The sequence below is a fragment of the Myxocyprinus asiaticus genome, chromosome 17, assembly GCF_019703515.2.
Source record: "Myxocyprinus asiaticus isolate MX2 ecotype Aquarium Trade chromosome 17, UBuf_Myxa_2, whole genome shotgun sequence".
Taxonomy (NCBI): Eukaryota; Metazoa; Chordata; class Actinopteri; order Cypriniformes; family Catostomidae; genus Myxocyprinus; species Myxocyprinus asiaticus.
In genome coordinates this window covers 42,080,999-42,101,981 of record NC_059360.1, presented here as the reverse complement: position 1 = coordinate 42,101,981, position 20,983 = coordinate 42,080,999, and the positions used below count along the sequence as shown (strand labels likewise).

The following is a 20,983-nucleotide window of genomic DNA, read 5'->3' as shown; positions in this document are numbered from 1 at the left end:
TTTCGTGGTGCATGGGAAAGTGTTGCTAGGGTAATGTTTCCATGCGACACTGTGCCACATAGTTTGCTGAATGTGAGAAACCGTTGACTTACCATTCCCTCCACTCTGTCCATGGCCAGCACCAGCTCCAGTTTGTCCTGGTTGTGAGGGCCTAGGCCAAGGTCTGACTGTTGAGATCTGAGTATCAGATCCCCCATTCGGTCCATCGTTGCAGTCTTCACCACTGAATCCAAGGCAGCACTTCCACTCCATTTCTGTTACCATTTTGTAAGCCACCTTGTATCTGGGCCTCATGTAGGTCCTATATCTATAAGACACATGAAAACCACATGAATGAAAGCCTGGAATTTTCTAACGAAGAACATATCTGGCTATCGTTCAAACACATCTTTTCTCTTTTTCTTCATTTTCAGTTTTTTGTTTCAGTTGGGAAATACATGGTACTAAAGACAACAAATACAAGTCATCATAACATTCTGTCCTCAAATTATAATTTTGGGCAACATTCTTGAAATATATATATATATATATATATATATATATATATGTGTGTGTGTGTGTGTGTGTGTCCAGGCTTGGTACACTTACCTTACAATTTACAATTTTGTATATTGTTTAATATCTGAAACATTAAACAGTCCTCACACTTTGGGCATTTTGGGAACAACTGTGTTTTGCAACATTCTCTATCAGACAAATTACTTTCTGACAAGTCCCTGTTAGTGTAAGACGCATTCAAATAAACATATGCTAGAGACTTTAAACCTGAATTGCATATGGTTAATATGATGTTTGCCTAGGAACGGAGGATGATATATATGTTAGAAAATTAATTCTCTGCATATGAAGTGACATATATTCTTGTTTCATTTACATGTATGATTTTTGCTAGCTGCTGCACAAGCATATGCTGCCCAGCTGTTAAAACTAAAGTGATTTTTGTTCAATGAGGGGCTGGGCAGCAATATTAAAAACAGTGAACATTTTGTACAGCTTTGTCATGAATTACTTGAATTAAGCTTTCATAAAACAGAGCTAACATGAAGATTTACTAGAGTGGTCTTTGCCTATGCAAAACCTGCAGCCACGATGCTAGGGTGTTTTGGGTGGTTGTCAACATGTTCATAAGCGGTACAATAAGGTGTTCAAAATGTGGTTGTTACCGCATTCCTAAGCATTTGCTAGCATGTTCTGGATGGTTGCTATGTGGTTACTTACTGAAAAGAGCCCACCCCCAGGTCTCTTTAATTTTCTGGTCCCTAGATATAGCTAAGGTCCCTCCTTTAATGTAAGTCTATAGCATTTTTTACCTATTTTAACATCCACCAGATGAAAATTGTCAGATTGCTTAGAAAAGTAATAGAACACCTCTCCTTTTAACCAGCCACAGGATTTGAGTTATTACTAAAGTCTGATGCACAACAAACAGTGTGGAAGTTACACATTAATAAAACTTGGGTAAGGGGTTTGTTAACATTTTACTAGAGAACTATTTTGTGTTGTAATTCCATCGGAGAGACAAGGTCTCAAGATCAGTGTGTCATACAAATATACAAATATATTGAGTAAAATATTACTATATGCAATATAAAAAGGGTAAAATAGGAAACAATTTAAACATTTCTATTTTCTCAGGACTATAGGTTACATTTCGTAAGCCACTAAATTCTTGTCTCCACGCTCTGTTTGTTCCATGACCTCCGTGAGAAGAAAAGAAGAGAAAAAGGTGTCACCCTACTCTATGGGGTGAGTGCAAAAATAAGTGGTGGTATTTTAGTAGGTTTTAAGCCTAATTCCTGTGGTGCACTGGATGTAGAGCTTGGAATGGCATGCCACCTCATTCCATACATAGTGGTGTGTATGGAATCTAAAGGAGCTGGATTAAGCTTTTCCAGCTGGGAGTGAATATGTCGCCAGTATTTGGAAACCACCTCGCAACTGCACAAACTTTCTAACCCTGGTGTCCTCAAACTACATTCTGTTTATCTCTCCATTTGTTTACATTTGGTTTACTATGTAAACAGCATGTTTTTAGTATTCTGTTTTGTTTAATGACTCAGGTTTCCAGTAAAATACAGATGTGGTATAGATTCTAGAGTCTATTAATGTTTTGATGATGTGATAGTTTTAAACATCTGTTTCCTGACTAATGCTGATGTAGCACATATTGGTTCCACTTATTTAGACTGCACTAAATAAAGGCCTGAAAAACAGACTTGCTTCAACCTAAAGTCCCCTGACTGATTTGAAGTCTGATACAGGTGCATGCACACACTCACTGAGCACTTTATTTGGAACACTATGGTCCTAATAAAGTGCTCAATGTGGTCTTCTGCTGTTGTAGCCCATTCGCCTCAAGGTTCGACAAGTTGTGCATTCTGAGATGCTATTCTGCTTACTACAATTGTACAGAGGGGTTATCTGAGTAACCGTAGCATTTCTGTCAGCTCGAACCAATCTGGCTATTCTCCGTTGACCTCTCTCTTCAACAAGGTGTATCCGTCCGCAGAACTGCCGCTTACTGTATGTTTTTTGTTTTTGGCACCATTCTGAGTAAACTCTAGAGTCTGTTGTGCATGAAAATCCCAGGAGACCAGCAGTCACAGAAATAATTAAACCAGCCCGTCTGGCACCAACAATCATGCCATGGTCGAAATCACTGTGATCACATTTCTTCCCCATTCTGATGGTTGATGTGAACATAAACTGAAGCTCCTGACCCATATCTGCTTGATTTTATGCACTGCACTGCTGCCACACGATTGGCAGGTAAGATAATTGCATTAATAAGTAGGTGTACAGGTGTTCCTAATAAAGTCCTCAGTGAATGTACTGTACATCAATAAGACAAAAAGCTGAAGAAAAAACTAAACAAAACATGGATGGGCATTTTAACTGGTTCAAAACCATTTAAGGCAAAAGTGGCATGGTAAATTAACATACAGCTATGGTAACTGGCATTAAAGGGATAATTCAATTATAATTCAGTTTTCATGTACTATCATTACTAACCTATTGTTCCAAACCTATATGGCTTTCTTTCTTACATCGTACAAAAAAAGGAGACAACTTCAGTAATCATACACTTTCATTGCATTTTTCCCCATACAATTAAACTGAATATTGTCCTAGGCTATCATTCAGCATAACATTTTGTCTGTTCCACAAAAGTCAGATGGATTTGGAACAACATGATGGTGTGAAAATGATCCCTTTAAACTAAATAACATACAGTGGCAAGAAAAAGTATGTGAATTATTATGGAATATGCTGTTTTTCTGCATTAATTGGTCATAAAATGTGATCTCATCTTCATCAAAGTCACAAGTATAGACAAAGCACAATGTGCTTAAGCTAACAACACAAAAACAATTATAATATTTCATTTCTTTATTGAACACATCCCATTAAACATTCACAGTGCTGTGGAAAATAGTAAGTGAACCCTTGGATTTAATATCTGGTTGATCCTCCTTTGGCAGCAATAACCTCAACCATTCAGAAGGAATTTTGGACCATTCTTCCTTACAGAACTGCTTCAGCTCAGCCATATTCTTAGGATGTCTGATGTGAACGGCTCTATTGAGGTCATTCCACAGCATATCTATTGGGTTAAGGTCTGGGCTCTGACTGGGCCACTCCAAAAGGTAGATTTTCTTTTTTGAAGCCATTCTGTAGTGGATTTACTTCAATGTTTAGGGTAATTTACTTTGATGTTCACCCAACTTCTACTGAGCTTCTGCTGATGCACAGCCACCCTGACATTATCCTGTAGGATATATTGATAAACTTGTCAATTCATTTTTCCCCTCGATGTTGGCAAGCGGTCCAAGCCCCAAAGCAGCAAAATCATAATGCTCCCTCCACCGTACTTCACTGTTGGGATGATGTTTTCATGTTGGTATGCGGTGCCCTTTTTACGCCATACGTAGTGCTGCGGGTTCTTCCCAAACAAGTCAACCTTAGTTTCATCAGTCCACAAAACATTTTCCCAGTAGCATTGTGGAGTGTCAAGGTGGTCTTTGGCAAACTTCAGGCATGCAGCAAAGTTTCTGTGTGGCTTCCTTCATGGTGTCCTGCCATGGACACCATGCCTGTTTAATGTTTTCTGTATAACAGACTCATGAACAGAGATGTTAACCAGTTCCAATGATTCCTTCAAGTCTTTAGCTGTCACTCTAGGGTTCTATTTTTACCTCAATGAGCATTCTTCAGTGTGCCCTTTGAGTCATCTTGGCTGGATGGCCACTTCTAGGGAGAGTAGCCACAGTACTAATTCATCTCCATTTATAGACAGTTTGTCTAACTGTGGACAGATGAATATCTAAGCTCTTCGAGATAACTCTGTAACCCTTTCTAGCTTTATGCAAAGCAAACATTCTTGATCGTAGGTCTTCTGAGATCACTTTTTTGCGAGCCATGGTCCACGTCAGCAGATGCTTCTGGTGAATAGAAAACTCAAAACATTTGAATGCTTTTTATAAGTCAAAGAAGTTCTATCCCACACCTCCAATCTAGTTTCTTTATTTGGATGCCAGGTTTGCCAACTCCTGACTCTAATTTGCTTTTGTTGACGTCTTTAGTAAGGGGTTCACTTACATTTTCCACAGCACTGTGAATGTTTAATGGGATGTGTTCAGTAAAGACATTAAAGATTATAATTGTTTGTGTGTTGCTACCTTAAGCACACTGTGTTTGTGTATACTTGTGACTTTGATGAAGATGAGATCACATTTTATGACCAATTAATGCAGAAAAACAGCTAATTTCAAATGGTTCACATACTTTTTCTTGCCACTGTAAAACAAAAAGTATGCAACATTTAAATACAAAGCTTTTCAGATTAAGAGAACACATCCAATATGGATATGAGGTCATACTTACACTACAACACGTGGGCACTGAACACCCCAGGAACACGGCTGATAATCAGGCTTCACGTAGGTCTCTACCCCATCCTCCACAACGCAGCTCACAGTCTTCGTCACCACATATGCACACCAGTTTCTGTAGAAGAAATCCTTATGGTCAGTATTGTTTCTAATCAAATGTAACATTACAATAAATATCTGTTTATGTGGTAGTTTTGAAACTACCAAATGTGGATGATAAACAAGTCTAAGCATTTCGTTCAGCATGTACTAAGCTAATGCTAAACTAATGCACTTCTACAAAACATTGATAACATGAGAATTGTTGTTAAATATATAAATACAGAACACTCCAAAAAATATTTAAACCTATTTTTAAGATTTAGGCATTTCAATATCATAACAAATTTCATTACATTAAATGACATTAATAAAATTTTAAATATCAAAGGTTTTTTAATTTAATTTTCTGAAAGATTACTCAGTTCAATTTGATGTAAACTTTAATAATATATATTTTTTTAGTGTATATATATGCGATTAATAAATTTTGTACAAATACAATCAAAGAGATACATTTAAGTTGCTGTGTGAAATGTTGGTGTACTCGCCACACCAAACAAAATGCAAAAATATTAAGTGTGTTTGACTTCAAACATGTCTTGTCTTACCGATTGGCGAGATTTGCCCTTTGCAGTCCGATTGAAAAGATGAAAAACAGTTTTTACATTGTGATCACATTAAAGGCAATATTTGTCAGATATTTGAATTTTACATGTAATAACCAGAAAAACTATTCATTTGAATAGTTTACATGCTGCTTAATACAGTGCCTGTGTGTAAGTCTGAGAAAAGCCTACAGTTTATTTAAATACCAATAAAGAAGTCAGTATTTTTGATAATACAGAAATCTCCACTTTCACTTTCTTCTTCTTTTGTATTTGGTGATTCGCATTATTTGTGCATCCTGTATCAGCATCTACTGGGCAGGGAGGAGAATTTACAGTAAAAATTGACTTAAATATTTATCTGTTTCTCACCCACACCTATTATATCACTTTGAAAGACAGATTTAACCACTGGAGTCTTATGGATTACTTTTATGCTGCCTTTATATGCTTTTTTAACCTTCAAAGTTCTGGCCACCATTCACTTGCATTGTATGAACCTACAGAGCTGAGATGTTCTTTTAATCTTTGTTTGTGTTCAGCAGAAGAAAGAAAGTCATACACATCTGGGATGGCATGAGGGTGAGCAAATGATGAGAGAATTTTCATTTTTGGGCAGCAATAACGAGGTCGCCGTGCAAGTCGCCAACAATGATGGTCAACAAACAAAATGGTCAGAAACAGCCCTAGTCCCACCTGCCAGTTAAAACAATCACCTTTTTGATAAAGACACCGCCTGTCAGTTTACATGGAGATCGCACAATAGCGTTTGTGATTAAAAAGCACAATTTATGAAGTTTTATCACATTTTACTGCTGATTTGAAATGTTATTTGTTTGTAATCTTGACTGACCATTTTAGAGATTTCCGTCATTCCCTATTCAAGTAGATAGGAGCTGTACTTTTATCCATAGAAAATAATTTCCTAGAGGCTGCCCTGAGGCATTATGACCGTGGCTGCCGAATTACCTTACATGTCTTATTAAAGGGACTTTGGCTCAAACAAACAGAATGCAATTCAGTTTGGTTACAAAATAGGTGCAGAAATGATACACTGCACCTGTTGGTTAGGGTTATGTTAAACATAAGTAAAACATTTTTAGTAGTGCATTTATTTTACAGGAGCTCATTTGACCTCGAATTATCTCTTTCAAAACAATGAAATATGAAAGATTTTCCTCCAGAGACTTGCAGCTGTACAGCTTTAACAACAAGAACTAATGGAGCCCTCCAAAGATAGTAGCAAATTTAGAGCACATCTCCCCCATATGTCATGTGTTAGAGTAATTCCACCTCAGTTTGAACAGTCCTCAAGTCCAGTGGCCTCATAAATAAGCAGAAAGCTGCAAATAAATGTTCTCTTAATTCTCAAAGCCCCTGTCCCTAACAAACAAATGTCAACATGCTTTGGAATCAAGCCATTGCGATCGCTACGCTGCATGCTCTGGGAAATTAAACATCTGTTGGGCTTCACAGTGAGATTGGGTTGGTCACTTCACTTCTCATCATTTATGCCATCTTAGATTTCAGTCCTGTTTTGTTTTAGTCTACTAGTAAGGGCAACAAACTGTGCCGGTCTCCAGTGTGTAACACAGATGTGGTTTGTCTTCTGTTGCAATAAAAGATTGCCCTCAGTGCACACTAGATTCATACACTGTGTCTCTCTAGAATAAACCTATAGACAGATTCTTGTCAAATGAAGCCTCTGTGACTAAGCACAAGACACCCAATGCATCTGAATCATGTTAAATCAGACAAGCATGCATACAGCTGCTCAAAAAAAAAAAAAAAAAAAAAAAAAAAAACCACTGGATTGCCATTTCATAAGGATTAATCTCAGTATGTATTCCACAAAGTCTTGCAGTGATTTTGGTGTCTCTCTATAGATGAAGTTTCTGTATAGTACAAAACAAATGCCCAGCGGTGACCCATCCGTGTCCTTATAGGACCCCAGAAAAGAAACGCTTTCAATGGGCACTTCCTAAAAGATCATTGGAGATTTGGGCTTTCTTAGATTTCCATAAGGATCGGTGGATTAGGACAAACTCAGAATTTGACATTCATTTTGATATTTCATGGATCACAGAAATTATCACGCCTGCTCTAATAAGACCCATTTGCCCCGCAGCTGGTGTAGGTGGATTTGAACTTTTCATGAAGGAATCTCACAAACTCTGATTGCAATCAGCTGTTTTTAATTTATAAAGCAACAGAAATGAGGCCAAATATGATCTAACGATGATCATATATGAAAAAGACAACCATGTAAGATCTAACGGGATGAACTTGACCCTGTCTCAAACACCACGGCACGTCCTGGCTCTTTGTGAATGGACATGCAAATAATGTAATACTTCTAAAATATGTCTTTGCATTTATTAAAACAAAACAGCAAGTAATTTGTTCAAACAAAATCTGCTGTTAAAGGAATATTCTGGGGCTCAATACGAGTTAAGCTCAACCGACAGCATTTGTAGCAGAATTTTGTGCATTATCACAAAAAACATAAAAAAAAAAAAAAAATCTGAACAGTTAGTGGTAGACCGATATATCGGTTTTACCGATTAATCAGTACCGATATTTGTTTTTAGGAACTATCGGTTATCAGCAAAAAACTATGTCGATAGTTTGCGATTGTTTTTTAATCATTTCAGCATTTCAAAATAAGAGTCCTTGGTGTTTTTCAGGCTTCTTTATACTTAAAAGTCCCACATTATGTATATTATCACATACATAATATTGTATTTTATAAAATGAAGTAATTTTATAAAGAACATCAAAGCACAATAAAGGTCTGCATAACAGAGCATCACATATGTGAGAAATTGCTAAAATATAATACAATTACTATTGATTTATTATTATTATTGTTAGTAGTAGTAGTATTACAGTGAATATTTTATAACACTAAAGTAGTGATATATTTCTGTCATACTCTTTTTCATTTAACTGAGCTTTTATTTTCAAGTGTTTCTGTGTCATTATGACAGTCAATCCGGAAATGCAGTTTGCTACGTGACTCGAAGTGATTATTAAACTGCAAAAGGCTGCTATTTAATTCAATAAATATGTCAACTGTATGTGTCTCGTGCTACAAAGTGAATTTGTGCTCTGTTCGCTGTCATCTGCTACAAACAGAGCGGCCGATGCTCATGATTGTGTTTTCTGTGTATGAGTTAAGGAAGAGCTTTATAAGCTACGTGCAGCATCGGCTCATGAGCATCGGCACAACACTGTCCCCACACAATCACAAGCGCTAACATTTGAAGCACGCAGCACATTCACTCTATAATTTATCTCATTAAATCGCAACTTTTACAGCTAAATAATATCATTAGGACATAACGTGATTTTAATTTGTGCGCTGAATGTTTGCGGAATGACATCGTACGTCAGATGGTATTGTTTTTTGGTATCAGAGCATTTTTACGAGCACGAGTACAAGTATATGAGTGCGGTATCGGATCCGATTCCGATACCAGTATCGTATCGGGACATCCCTAGTTACAGTAAGGCACTATAATGGAAGTGAATGGATCCAATCAGTAAATGTTAAAATACTCGCTGTTTCAAAAGTATAGCCACAAGACATAAATAATATGGGTGTTAACATGATTTTAGTGTGGTGAAATTGCTTTATGCATATGCATATTAAGATACCAGAGGCAAAAGTATTTTACAAACATCTAGTTATACAAATCACCAAGGCTTTGCGGTTCTGACATCATAAATTCAAGAAGATCACAATCAAAAGCAAAGCATATTTTAGCATTAAAATGTATGATCATAGTTCTAGATTGTAATGTGTACAAAAAATAATTCACGTTTGGCCTATATACTGTATATTTACTAAGAATATCCAACTTTTCTTGTAGTTTTACAGTTGACAATCCCCTTAAAGGTCATCATTGTGATAGCCAACCAGCAACCAACCGACGCAACTGCATTATGTACTAAAGAGGAAGTTACCCAATCATTAGCTTGAGATGGAAAAAACACATAATTTTCCCAGGACATGTTCCATGTGGACACTCTTGGCCATACCACCTGACACCAGCTTTAATTCCACGTGACCATCAGTGACCTATGGTGGATTTCCTGTCTCCCACAGCTGTGTGGTACGCTCGCACATATTGCCAGCACAATTTCATGTTTTGGCCTTCCGTACTAAACACAGATGGTGCTAGATCACACTATGACATCATGAAGTAAGCTGTGTTGGTTAAATGAAAGGATGTTTCCGATGAATCACAAGAGAAATGTAAAGTTTCTATTTGATATGGACATTACAGATAATAACTTCCACATCTATGTCCAGTAAAAGCTACCACCTTCCTTAATGGAATAGTTCACCTAAAAATAAAAGTTTTGTCATTATTTACTCACCCTCATGTCTTTCTAAATCTGTATGATGTTAGACCCAGATCAGTCAGATTCATAAACAAATCATTTATTCTGATTTGTTAACCGGATCAGCTGGTTCATTGAAAATAACTGCTTTATAAGATTGATTCATTTACCAAAAATATTATCAGTGAATAATAACATAAATTATAGTTTGTTCTTCATTCAAAGTTATTGTTTGGTTCAGAAGACTTGGAAAGTTGTATGAATTATTTTATAGTGCTTTTTTATCATTTTAGGAATTTCACAGAAGTAAAGCCATAGTGGTCTGTCATTTGGAAAAGAGCTGCATGAAGATTCTTCAAAAATTCTCCTTTTGTGTTCCACACACATGGATGTAGAACAACATGAGGGTAAGTAAATCATGACAGAATGTTCATTTTGGGGTGAAGTATTCCTTAAAGTGGAACACATTAAAGGAGTAGTTCACCCAAAAATGAAATTCTCTCATTATTCATTTACCCTGATGCCATCCCAGATGTGTATGACTGTCTTTCTCCAGCAGAACACAAATTAAGATTTTGAGAAGAAGACAGAGCTTTTTCAGGTCCTTATAATGGAAGTACGCGGCTGCCAGCACTTTGACGGTCCAAAAGTCGTATTTAAGCAGCATATGAGTAATCCACATGACTCCAGTTTAATGAATGTCTTAAGAAGCAATTCGATACATTTGTGTAAAAAATAAATCGATAATTAAAATGTTATTAACTTTGAAAAAGTGCTTCCTGCCAGCAGCTGACGCGAAGTTTGACGTAATTGCATCAGCGAGTTTACGCGAGAATTTGGAAGCGGCGCTTATTTACAACAGAAGAACGAATGAGTTTGGCCATTTCAAACAGCATCAGAGCCCTGGATGGAAGCAGCGATTTAAAGTTAAAAACGTTTTAATTATCAACTTGTTTCTTACATAAACGTATCGATTCGCTTCAGAAGACATTCATTGATCGACTGGAGTCGTGTGGATTACTTTTATGCTGCCTAAATGTGACTTTTGGACCTGACAGAGCTCTATCTGCTTCAAAAAATCTTCAATTGTGTTCTGCTGAAGAAAGACAGTCATACACATCTGGGATGGCATCAGGGTAAATTAATAATGAGAGAATTTTCATTTTTGGGTGAACTATTGTTTTAAGGTTTTGATTTCAGTGACCTGTATCTCAGTTATGGTGTTACGTGGTGGACAATCCATTACTCAATAAAGAGCCCTCATAATAATATCAAATGTAATGTTAGCTGCTTACTGTATGCTAGAAGCTTTCTAGGTTTAAAGATTGTGCAGAAGTTCCAGCCCACCAGTATTTGTTTTTCAACTGTTGATTGGAGCGAAACAGACCACAGTATTTTCAGGCCTCTACGGCCAGCCGCGAATGATCCACATTCTTAGCGCATTCGTCATGCAGACGAATTTTCATCTTGGGCTCGCTTTCATCAAACACTCATACAGCTCTTGACTCACTGAGACACTCAAAATGTTTTAGCTCCAAAATGAATGGAAAATATAAGAGAGGACAGGGAAAACAGACAAAAAAGTACATTTGGCCATTGTTAAACTTATCTGAACCATTGAGTTTATTCCAATATACAAAAAGCCTCCACCCCAAGTCATATTCATAATTTTCCATCACATCATTCTATTTTCCAAAACTATAAATAAATGATTTTACAGTCATAACAGTCTGCAGGCATTACAGGCTGGGTTCCAGCATTATTCACTCTGAGGTTACAGTAAGAGTGGCATTCAAATTTAGTCCTGTAGAAATTACTTAAAATCCTAAAGTCATGGCTAAGAATACTGGTAGCTAAATTGGCTAAGATTATAAGTGTTGACAAAGTGAATAAAATATACAAAATTAAATGCTCATTTATGAGTAAAAAAGGATACCCTGCTATTATGAGTGTGTCACCTACTTGGATCTAAAAACTTGGATATGAAGAGTAACGTTACTACTCTATAGCAATATGTAGCTATTTTTGCATGGCTCGTTGTACATATTGTACATATCAAAGATGAGGTACACTCCACTTTCATTGAATAATGTGTCTTAATATCCTTTCTGTTCTTTACAGTCAGATTAAAAAGTGAAAAGAAATCTTAATTTTAATCTCATGCTGCATGGATGCGCTAAAGAAACCAAGAGGTTCTCATTGATGTTCGCTGAACCGGAACACTGTGAGCCGCTTGTTGAACCCTTAAAGTGACAGTACCTTTTCAGCATTTATATATTTATTATTATTATTTTCTCCCCTTTTCTCCCCAATTTGGAATACACAATTCCCAATGCACTCTTAAGTCCTCGTGGTGGCGTAGTGACTCTCAGAGCCTCCGCATCTGAGACCGTAAACCTGCGCATCTTATCATGTGGCTTGTTGAGCACGTTACCGCGGAGACATAGCACGTGTGGAGGCTTCACGTTATTCTCCACGGCATCCACACACAACTCACCACGCGCGAACCATGTTATAGCGACCATGAGGAGGTTACCCCATGTGACTCTACCCTCCCTAGCAACCGGCCAATTTGGTTGTTTAGGAGACCTGGCTGGAGTCACTCAACATGCCCCCGATTCGAACTCGCGACTCCAGGGGTGGTAGTCAGCGTCTTTACTCACTGAGCTACACAGGCCCCCCTTTTTAGCATTTCTTATACAAATGAATGTAAACTCAGTGTTATAACTTGTAAATGATTTCAAACAGTGATAGCTCATATCATTATTATATATATAATTTCATGATATAATATTAATTAATAAAATGTAGAATTTTTTTTTTTTTTTTTTTTACAGTTACATTTTGATTATAATAATGATGACAAATGATTACAATATAAATATGTATTTTCACATACTTTTTTCAGGACAGGTTTTGTTCAGTTCTATTGCTTGTTCTGCACCTGATCAGCCTGAATGTAGCCCACTATTTTTGAAAGCTTATTTGTTTATCATCTTTTCTTATACAGAAAGGTATATGAGGAACTCTTATTATTTAAACTTTGAGCATTTATATTGTGTATTAAAGAACACAATTTTTTTATGATAAATGATAATGAGCATTTTGCTCAAATTTTTTTTTTCAGAAAGAATACATTTTCTGTAATATTTTGCCATTTAAGTGTTATTATATCGAATTGAGATTCTCATTTCTTACATTGAACCGAATCGTGATATAACAATATCGCCCCATCCCTACTAAACACTATTGCTAAAGTGCATGACTTGTTAGCCGATACATTTAAAAGTTTTTATTACATAAATAACTACATTTACAAGCTCATTCAAACACGGTCAAATTGCAAAGTAGCTCAACTCACAGACGTTGCTCTTGCGATGCAAAGGACTGGAGTATGAGTCCAGAAATTAGGCGAATCGACACATGATTCTAAAGTGTCACTGAAGCACAACAAAATGACGTGGTTGCTTCAGTAATTGTGTTTTTCATCTCACTTTTTTTTTTTTTTTTTTTTATGACACTGAAGGTTAGGTTTAGGGTTTAGGGTAGGGAGGTTGTTGAATTAAAACTTGCTAGACCATTAACCTTAAAAAAAAAAAAAACATTTTATTCGCTTTAAGCGCCACTCAGTGGACATTTCACATCGGAACTGCTGCAAAGGGACCATATAATATAATTTTGCAAATATTTTGCCACAGTCACGGAATTGTCATGAGATCAGGCTCCTTAGTTTACAGAAAACACCAAACTCTCTCTTTCCGTCTCTCTCTGTCTCTTACACACACTGTTCTCTAATTATCTGTCAGACAAGTGATCTAATCCAATGTAGAGTATCTGGCGTATGGATACAGTCACGCCTTTGTTCTTCACCACTGCTGAAAACAGTCCTTTCCAATCATTTTCTCAGTAAAGACAGTAATTGCCTCTCCCAGGATAGATATTACATCATATTAATGTAGCGGTTGTGATACAGGAACATTCAAGTGAAAAATGTCAGCCTTCATACACATAATCACAGATCCACTCAAGGGATTCACAATACGGACATAAAACTTTATTTAACCACACGTCTAACTGTCCAGTGACACTTTGTTGACACTTGTATGGTGATAAATGTGTATGCGTATGTGGGTGTACATGTGTGCTACAAGCTCTTGGTCCATATGACATCACTTCCTGGCCCTTCTCCAGTGAAGCTGGAACAATGAATTGAATACAGTTAGAGTATATAATCTATGGGCAATTTAACATGGAGGAAACTAATTTAACTGTATCAACTTTATTAAACTGAATCATACCTAAATTGTCTTACGCCATTCTCTGAACCAGATCTTATGAATCTTGTATTATGTAATATGTACACTGACGACTACCTTGTTGAAGTCTTGTCATAGGTGCAATTAGAACTGCCGATTTAACGCGTTAACTCGATTAATTATATAAAAAATAACGCATAAAACAATGTATGCAATTAATCATGTCCCCGGACCGTAATTCAAGTTTGTAGTACCACCTATTTTCTCCAGGGGGCAGTAAGTGAAACTCCAGCTGTATAGGCAGCGCAGAGAACAAATCACACTTACCAACAGCAAACAGCACAAGCTGGCTGTGTCTCGTTTGGAAGGCTGCATGCTAGGTAGGACGCGTCCTTTGAAGGCTGCAGTACACCGAGTGTCCTCCTTTAAACAAATCTTGTTGCCTTCGTAGGACAAACGGAAACAGAACGTAACATGATTGCTATGACAGCATGCCACTCTTTAACAAGCGCAAGTGCTTTAGCGCAAGTGCTTTGAGTGAGAAGGGAACACATTCCCTTTGGAAGGGAATGTATGAGGTAAAATTTAGGAGAGTTATAATGATGTAGAGAGAAAAGAAAATAGATTTTACAGTTGTACTTTTAGTCTAATACTTTATTTTAATTCTATATTAATATAATTATACATGTTATATACTCTGCACCCATCTACTGAGGTACGTCAACTTGGGAATTAATATTACTTGCGTTTGAACATCATATTTACCGGCAAATTGGTGCTATTTTTTTTTTTGACATTTCCGTTGAAGCAAAGAATTGTGGGTTGTGAGTGCCCACGAAGGATACACCTCTTGCATCCTCCGAATTCCCATGAAAGAAGGTTGCATTTGAAGGCTGCATTCGAAGTGTCTTACTCACTTTTATGAAACGAGACAGCCTCGATGATGTATGCGGCCGACAAATGCGACTTTATTCTGTTTATAAGTTATCATTAATAATAAATTACTTCCGGAACCAGACTGTTGCGCTCTATAAGCTGCAAAGTTGACCATACTTTATGACAACTGTGAGACGTCTGTTTACACAAGATTAGGACAAAGCTCATTAATGTATTTTAGTTTGTACTAATTTCCTAAACTCTATATAAATGCTGCTCCATGGGAACAGTTCAGCTCTGGCCCGATCTTAAAACGTAATACTGAGTCTTAATACACTCATGTCGCCTCTAATATTCCTAAATTCTGGGACTTAATGTTTCATATAAGAACAACTGTTAACTCAAGGTGCAGTTATTCTGGTGCTAATGCGGAGCCAATGTCCCCCACCCTTTATAAACCATCTGAGATGTGACCGTAGGGCTGTGGGTCTCCTCTCCTGCCTAACATACTGATTGATACTGATATGTTTACACAGAGTAGAAGAGCAAAGGACGATGATTAACACATGTAGAGACTGGTGGCTACTTACACAGGTTGGGCGGCTTCTATTCTCTCAGTGTGTTTGCTTGCAGAAGGTAACATCATGCAAAACTAGCTGCCTCATGTTTTTAAGCATGACTTCATTATAACATAATTAACATTATAGGTTACACACAGGGGCGTAGATTTTGGGGGTTTGGTAACCCCCAATAATCAAGACTAGCAAGTACAACTAAATCTATGCCCTTGGTTACGTGCAAGAGGTCTAATGACAACTCATAATAATTAGTACGAGATGGCGAAATCGTAAGATATCGTACGACTTGGATTATATGAAACGGTACAACTTTAATTTCAGTAGAAACCAAACAAACAAACAGAATTTCAAATCAATACAATACAAATTGTAGCTAGCCTCCTATTCAACACTTTGTTTTAATATTTATTTATGCAATACAAATGACTGATGTATTTTTTCTTTCCAAAATAGTGTAATGTTTAGGGTCTGGGTAAGGGGTTAGATTTGGTTTAGGGATTAAATTAGTTTGTTAATCCAAAAATGAAAATTCTGTTGTTGTTTACTCACCCTCATTTTGTTCCCAATTTGAATGATTTGTAAGATTATATGATTGTCTTTGTAATTTGTATGATTGTGTTCAAAAGGAGACATTTTTTAAAAATCTTTAAGACAGCTCTTTTCCATTCAATGACCAAAATTTAAGTTGTTATTAAATGAAAATCTTCCCCTCAATTGAAGCTCTGAAATCTCATTACCATCCGTGTTCAGATTTTAAAAAATTAAAATAAGAAAAATAGTGTGCCAACACATTGTGCAACATTTGACATCATTGACAACAAACACCATTAGTACTAGATCTTGGAATAACATCTTAAATTTGTCTGGTTCCTACAACAAAGCTATCGTAAAACTTCATGAGACTATAATCTCATGGATCGTTCACCCAAAAATGAAAATTCTGTCCTCACTTACTTGCCCTCATGTTGTTCCAAACCTGTATGACTTTCTTTCTTCGGCGAAACCCAAAAAGGAAATGTCAGGAAGAATGTAAGTCTTAGTCACCATTCATTTTCATCTTTTTTTTTTCTCCATACAATTAAAATGAATGGTGACTCTGCCTAACATTTCCTTTTGTGTTCCAGGAGGAAAGAATGTCATGCAGAGTTTGAACAACATGAGGGTGAGTAAATGATGTCACAATTTAAATTTTAGGGTGAACTATCCCTTTAAATATAGTTAATTTTATAATTTTTTGGTCCTTTTATTTTTTTAAGCTTTACTGGTCACTATGAACTCTTGGTTTATGGAAAAGACATGTGTGAAGCTTCTTCAAAGATTTCCTTAAGTGTTCCACAGAAAGAAAAATATCTGATTATGGTTTTGGATAATGTCAGAGTTTTATTTTTGGGTGAACTACTCCCTTTAATAAGGCGCAGAAATTATAACTGTGGCTTTGGGAATTATACAATGCAATTACACATCCATCAGTATTGTGCCTCTGCATACTTGGGTTTGAATGCATAATGAAACACCATATCAAGCTACACAAATAAAGAAAGAGACAGTGTGTGTGTACAGAGAGCGAGCGTTGAGAAAAAAGACAGCAAAAGAGATCAGGAGATACAATCTCAGCAAAGGAATTCTTTTGAGATTGAACTCCATAATAACACACGATGACATAAAAAGTCCCTCTTTTTCACATCCTGTGTGCCAGCAATGTAAGGCATCATCATGACCTCTTCTTTTCTACTGTTCCTCTCTCTTTCCTTTCTTCTACCACACATCTTACCCTCGAGTGACCCTGCATGCCGCCCATGCATGCACCACACACGGTGGCTTCTGACCTCAGTCTGATCTCAATAACAGTAAGTGGTCAGAGCAGCTGGGCTGTCACTGGCTGTGTTCAAAACCTAAGTCAATGACTTAACAGACAGCATTTGTGTATGAAGGTAACTCTTAAGGAAACTGGTTTCAGAAAGACTTCCAATGCACAATTAATGATCTAAGACAAATGGATGAGGTTTAGAGATAACCAAGCATACATTTAGAAACTACAATGCTTATTTCTCAGAAGAAATGGAGTCGAAAAACATCTACATTTATAAATTAATCCACTCTTTTCAACCATTTCATCAGAAACTATTGTCCACCCACCACCAAACAAGCTAGACCAACAACAACAACAAAACAAAAAAAACAGCACTAACCAGTTAAAATCAGCCTAGACCACCACTGACCTCTGTATACTGCCTGCAAAGGCAACATTTTTCAGCTTTAGAAAACAGCCACTGTGGCTGTACAGACAGCCTGTTTTTACAGTCTTGCTTGTCTCTCTCCGGGAGGTGACACATGCCCGTCTGACTGTCTGTCTCTTCAATCAGCACCATCAGCAGGGTGAGGAGAGGCCGTTTGGCGGGAAGGCACGTCTACGCCCAGTTTATCCCAACTGTGTCCACACTAAATCACTGATACTGAGATACAATATCAAAACTAATCCACAGGCACAATATTGATATTGTTGGCCATAGCATGAATGTGCAGCACGTTGTTGTTGTTGCCCATAGTTTCAACCTCCTTTAACAAACATCACCGAAACGCAGTCATGGAGTATCTTATGGAAACAGCACCCGATTAAAGCTGTTTTCGCAAAAGATGAGGCAGTTCTTTCCAACACAGCAATTTGATATTTGACTGCTGCCTGTACACAAACTTACATCTGTTATGCTAACACTGAGTCTGCATTTGCAACTTTAAAAGCTAAAAATGGTTGCAGTAATTTCTCTGAAAATAGTTTGACAGAATAAAAATCATAGTTGAGTCATACGCAGCGTAGAACATTTGACAATCTTAAAGGGATAGTTCACCCAAAAATGAAAATTATATCATCATTAACCCTCATGTTGTCCAAAACTGGATTACTTTCTTTCTTCCATAAAACACAAAAGAAGCTATCTAGCAGAATGTTAGCCTCAGTCACTATTCACTTTCATTGTATGGAAAAAAGATGCAATGAAAGTGAATGGTGACTGAGCTAACGTGCCTAAAATCTCCATGGAAAAAATTAAGTAATATGGGTTTAACATGCTTTAATAGCTATATGTGCTTTAGCAAAGAAAGAAAAAGTAAAGCTTTATTGAAGGCAGAGGCTATTTGCACTAAGTGCGAATAGTGTTAGTTGCTATTTACAACCCAGTGCATATAGTGGCAGATACTATTTGCACCCCTAATTAAATACTAACATACAGTATAGAGGTGTCACTGCAGCATGTTCATTGTGTTTATTTAGAGTTCTAAAGACACCTTACACCAACCCCAACCCCTAAACCTAACCCTAACCTTTCCTTACAAAAATTAACCACCATTTTACTACAGTAAACACCATGGTATTTTGTAGTAAAATCAAAGTAACCACAAAATTAAACATGGTTACTTTTCTATCAACTCCCCGACCTTCACCGTGACCAATCCACTGCGAGGATATCAACCTTTATATTCATTTTTTAAAATTAATATATGTAGTATTAACTCTTTCGCACGTACATCAAACTGGTGTGATTACACTAGGCTGGGCTCAGACGCGTACGATCAAACCGGCATGATCTGCATTCGTGCTGCTGTTTACTAGCAAAAGAGGGACTGAAGCGGTTGTCATAATGAGCCAGCTGGTCAAATGGTCTTTTCAACATCACAATATCTTTATTTTTTTATGTTACAAACATTCAAACAATCACTAAATAAAAGTTTAAAGCCGTTACTGTAGGAGCACACTGTTTTGATGCAGTGATGCGGCCATGTTTTCTGATGTCAAAAAAAGAATATACAAACTAGTCAGTCCACTTGAGTCTTCTCCCATTCCGTCCATCACTCATTCTAACCATTCGGTGCTGAGAAAGTGGAAGGGCTACGTTTTTAGAACCTTCTATAGCGAACTCAGAATCCCATGCTGCATTGCATGTAAACAATAGGGTGGCACGCAACCTGCTGTGATATAATCTGTCCTCCAGTGCATCTGCTGTGAAGTGTTAGGTAAGATTTATTTTTAATTACAGCATGCATTAAAGAACTCACGCTGGGGGGTCTCTCAGTACAGGATAAACTTAAAAAAAAAAAACAAAAAAAAATGTTTAAAGGAAATATTAACAGTGGAGACAGAAAAGAGGATGGGGAAAAGTGGGACAAAAGGCGGATTTGAACCCGATTTGTCCGCACGAAAAAGCACTTCCACACTGTCATTACACCACTGCACTGCAGTGACAATAGAAAAAAAAAACACACTTTCTGCAATTTCTGTGTTTCTACTGGACTACTGGAGTGCAAATAGCCTCACTGTGTTGCAGGTGCTGTTTACACCTAATGCAAACAGTCACTCCGTTTATTTAATCTGAAATACAAAAAGACAAATGTCTGCAAGTTCCTTTTGCAACTCAAATCTTCCAGAATGTATTATATCTGGATCTAAATGATTTTTTCATAACCTCCTTAAAGCAGAGGTGGAAAAAATATCACACACTGTGCCAGGATAAGCAATGAGACTTCAGCCTTCACAACATCCAGAAACACCATTAACCGCTGTCCCATTAACCTTCACTCTTATCTACTCAGGACAAAATTTGGATATTCTTAGCATTCACGTCCCATTTTATTTCACATACTGAATTTTAGATAAGCTGTTCTGTTATGATTACCCTTATAATTAATGTACTAGCAAATGTCAGGTCACTCTTTTACCATACTGGCCACATATTTGATGATGGAAGCTCGTGGGAAAATGTTTTCCCTGTGGTTATACTGTAATGCGCTCTCTTTACAGGAAAGCTGTTTCTGCAGGGGCTTAACCACAGCGGCACATCTGTCTCAGCTTGGAAAGCCAGTGATGCAAAAGAGCCAGGAAGGATGTCTTCAAAGCAGACGTGCCACAGATGTAGCCTACACTTGCCAGGAGAGAAGCCTCCTCCGAATATGTTTAGACATTCATGACCTTTTGGGTTTAATCTGTATTTTAGGCACTCAAACAGATGAGATACCCTCAAATTGCAGGGATTGCTAAATTCATAATTTCAGAGGAAATAACTTTTGATTGTGATTGTGACTTAACCTTTAAAAATCTCAAATGTAAAAGGGCACGTGTGTAATTTTTTTAAAGGGGTCATGTCACGCATTTTTTATAAATGTATTATTTTCCTTGAGGTTCACTTATAATGTTAGTCAAGGTTTTTGCACAAAAAACAAAAAACAAAACAGTCATAATATAGTATTAAATGACCTTTTTACACCATGTCTCTGGACCTCTGTCTGAAACGCTCGGTTTTCTGTGCTGTCCACTTTAACCTCGTGCGACCCCGCGTAGACATGCGTGGATGTTATATTTTGGCTTCGCTATATGCAACGCATAATTTAAATTA

At 37.0% G+C, this 20,983-nt stretch overlaps 1 protein-coding gene across 1 annotated transcript in view; it reads right to left on the bottom strand.

Moving 5' to 3' along the window:
* The window catches only part of LOC127455618 (EMILIN-1-like), a 45,744-nt gene that overhangs the window by 8,708 nt on the left and 16,053 nt on the right, over positions 1-20,983 (bottom strand). Inside the window, exons 2-3 of the mRNA XM_051723667.1 lie at positions 4,885-5,007; positions 93-307 (exon numbers count right to left, since the gene is read on the bottom strand). Coding sequence (XP_051579627.1) covers positions 93-307; positions 4,885-5,007 — 338 coding nt within the window. The remainder of the gene's footprint in view (positions 1-92; positions 308-4,884; positions 5,008-20,983) is intronic.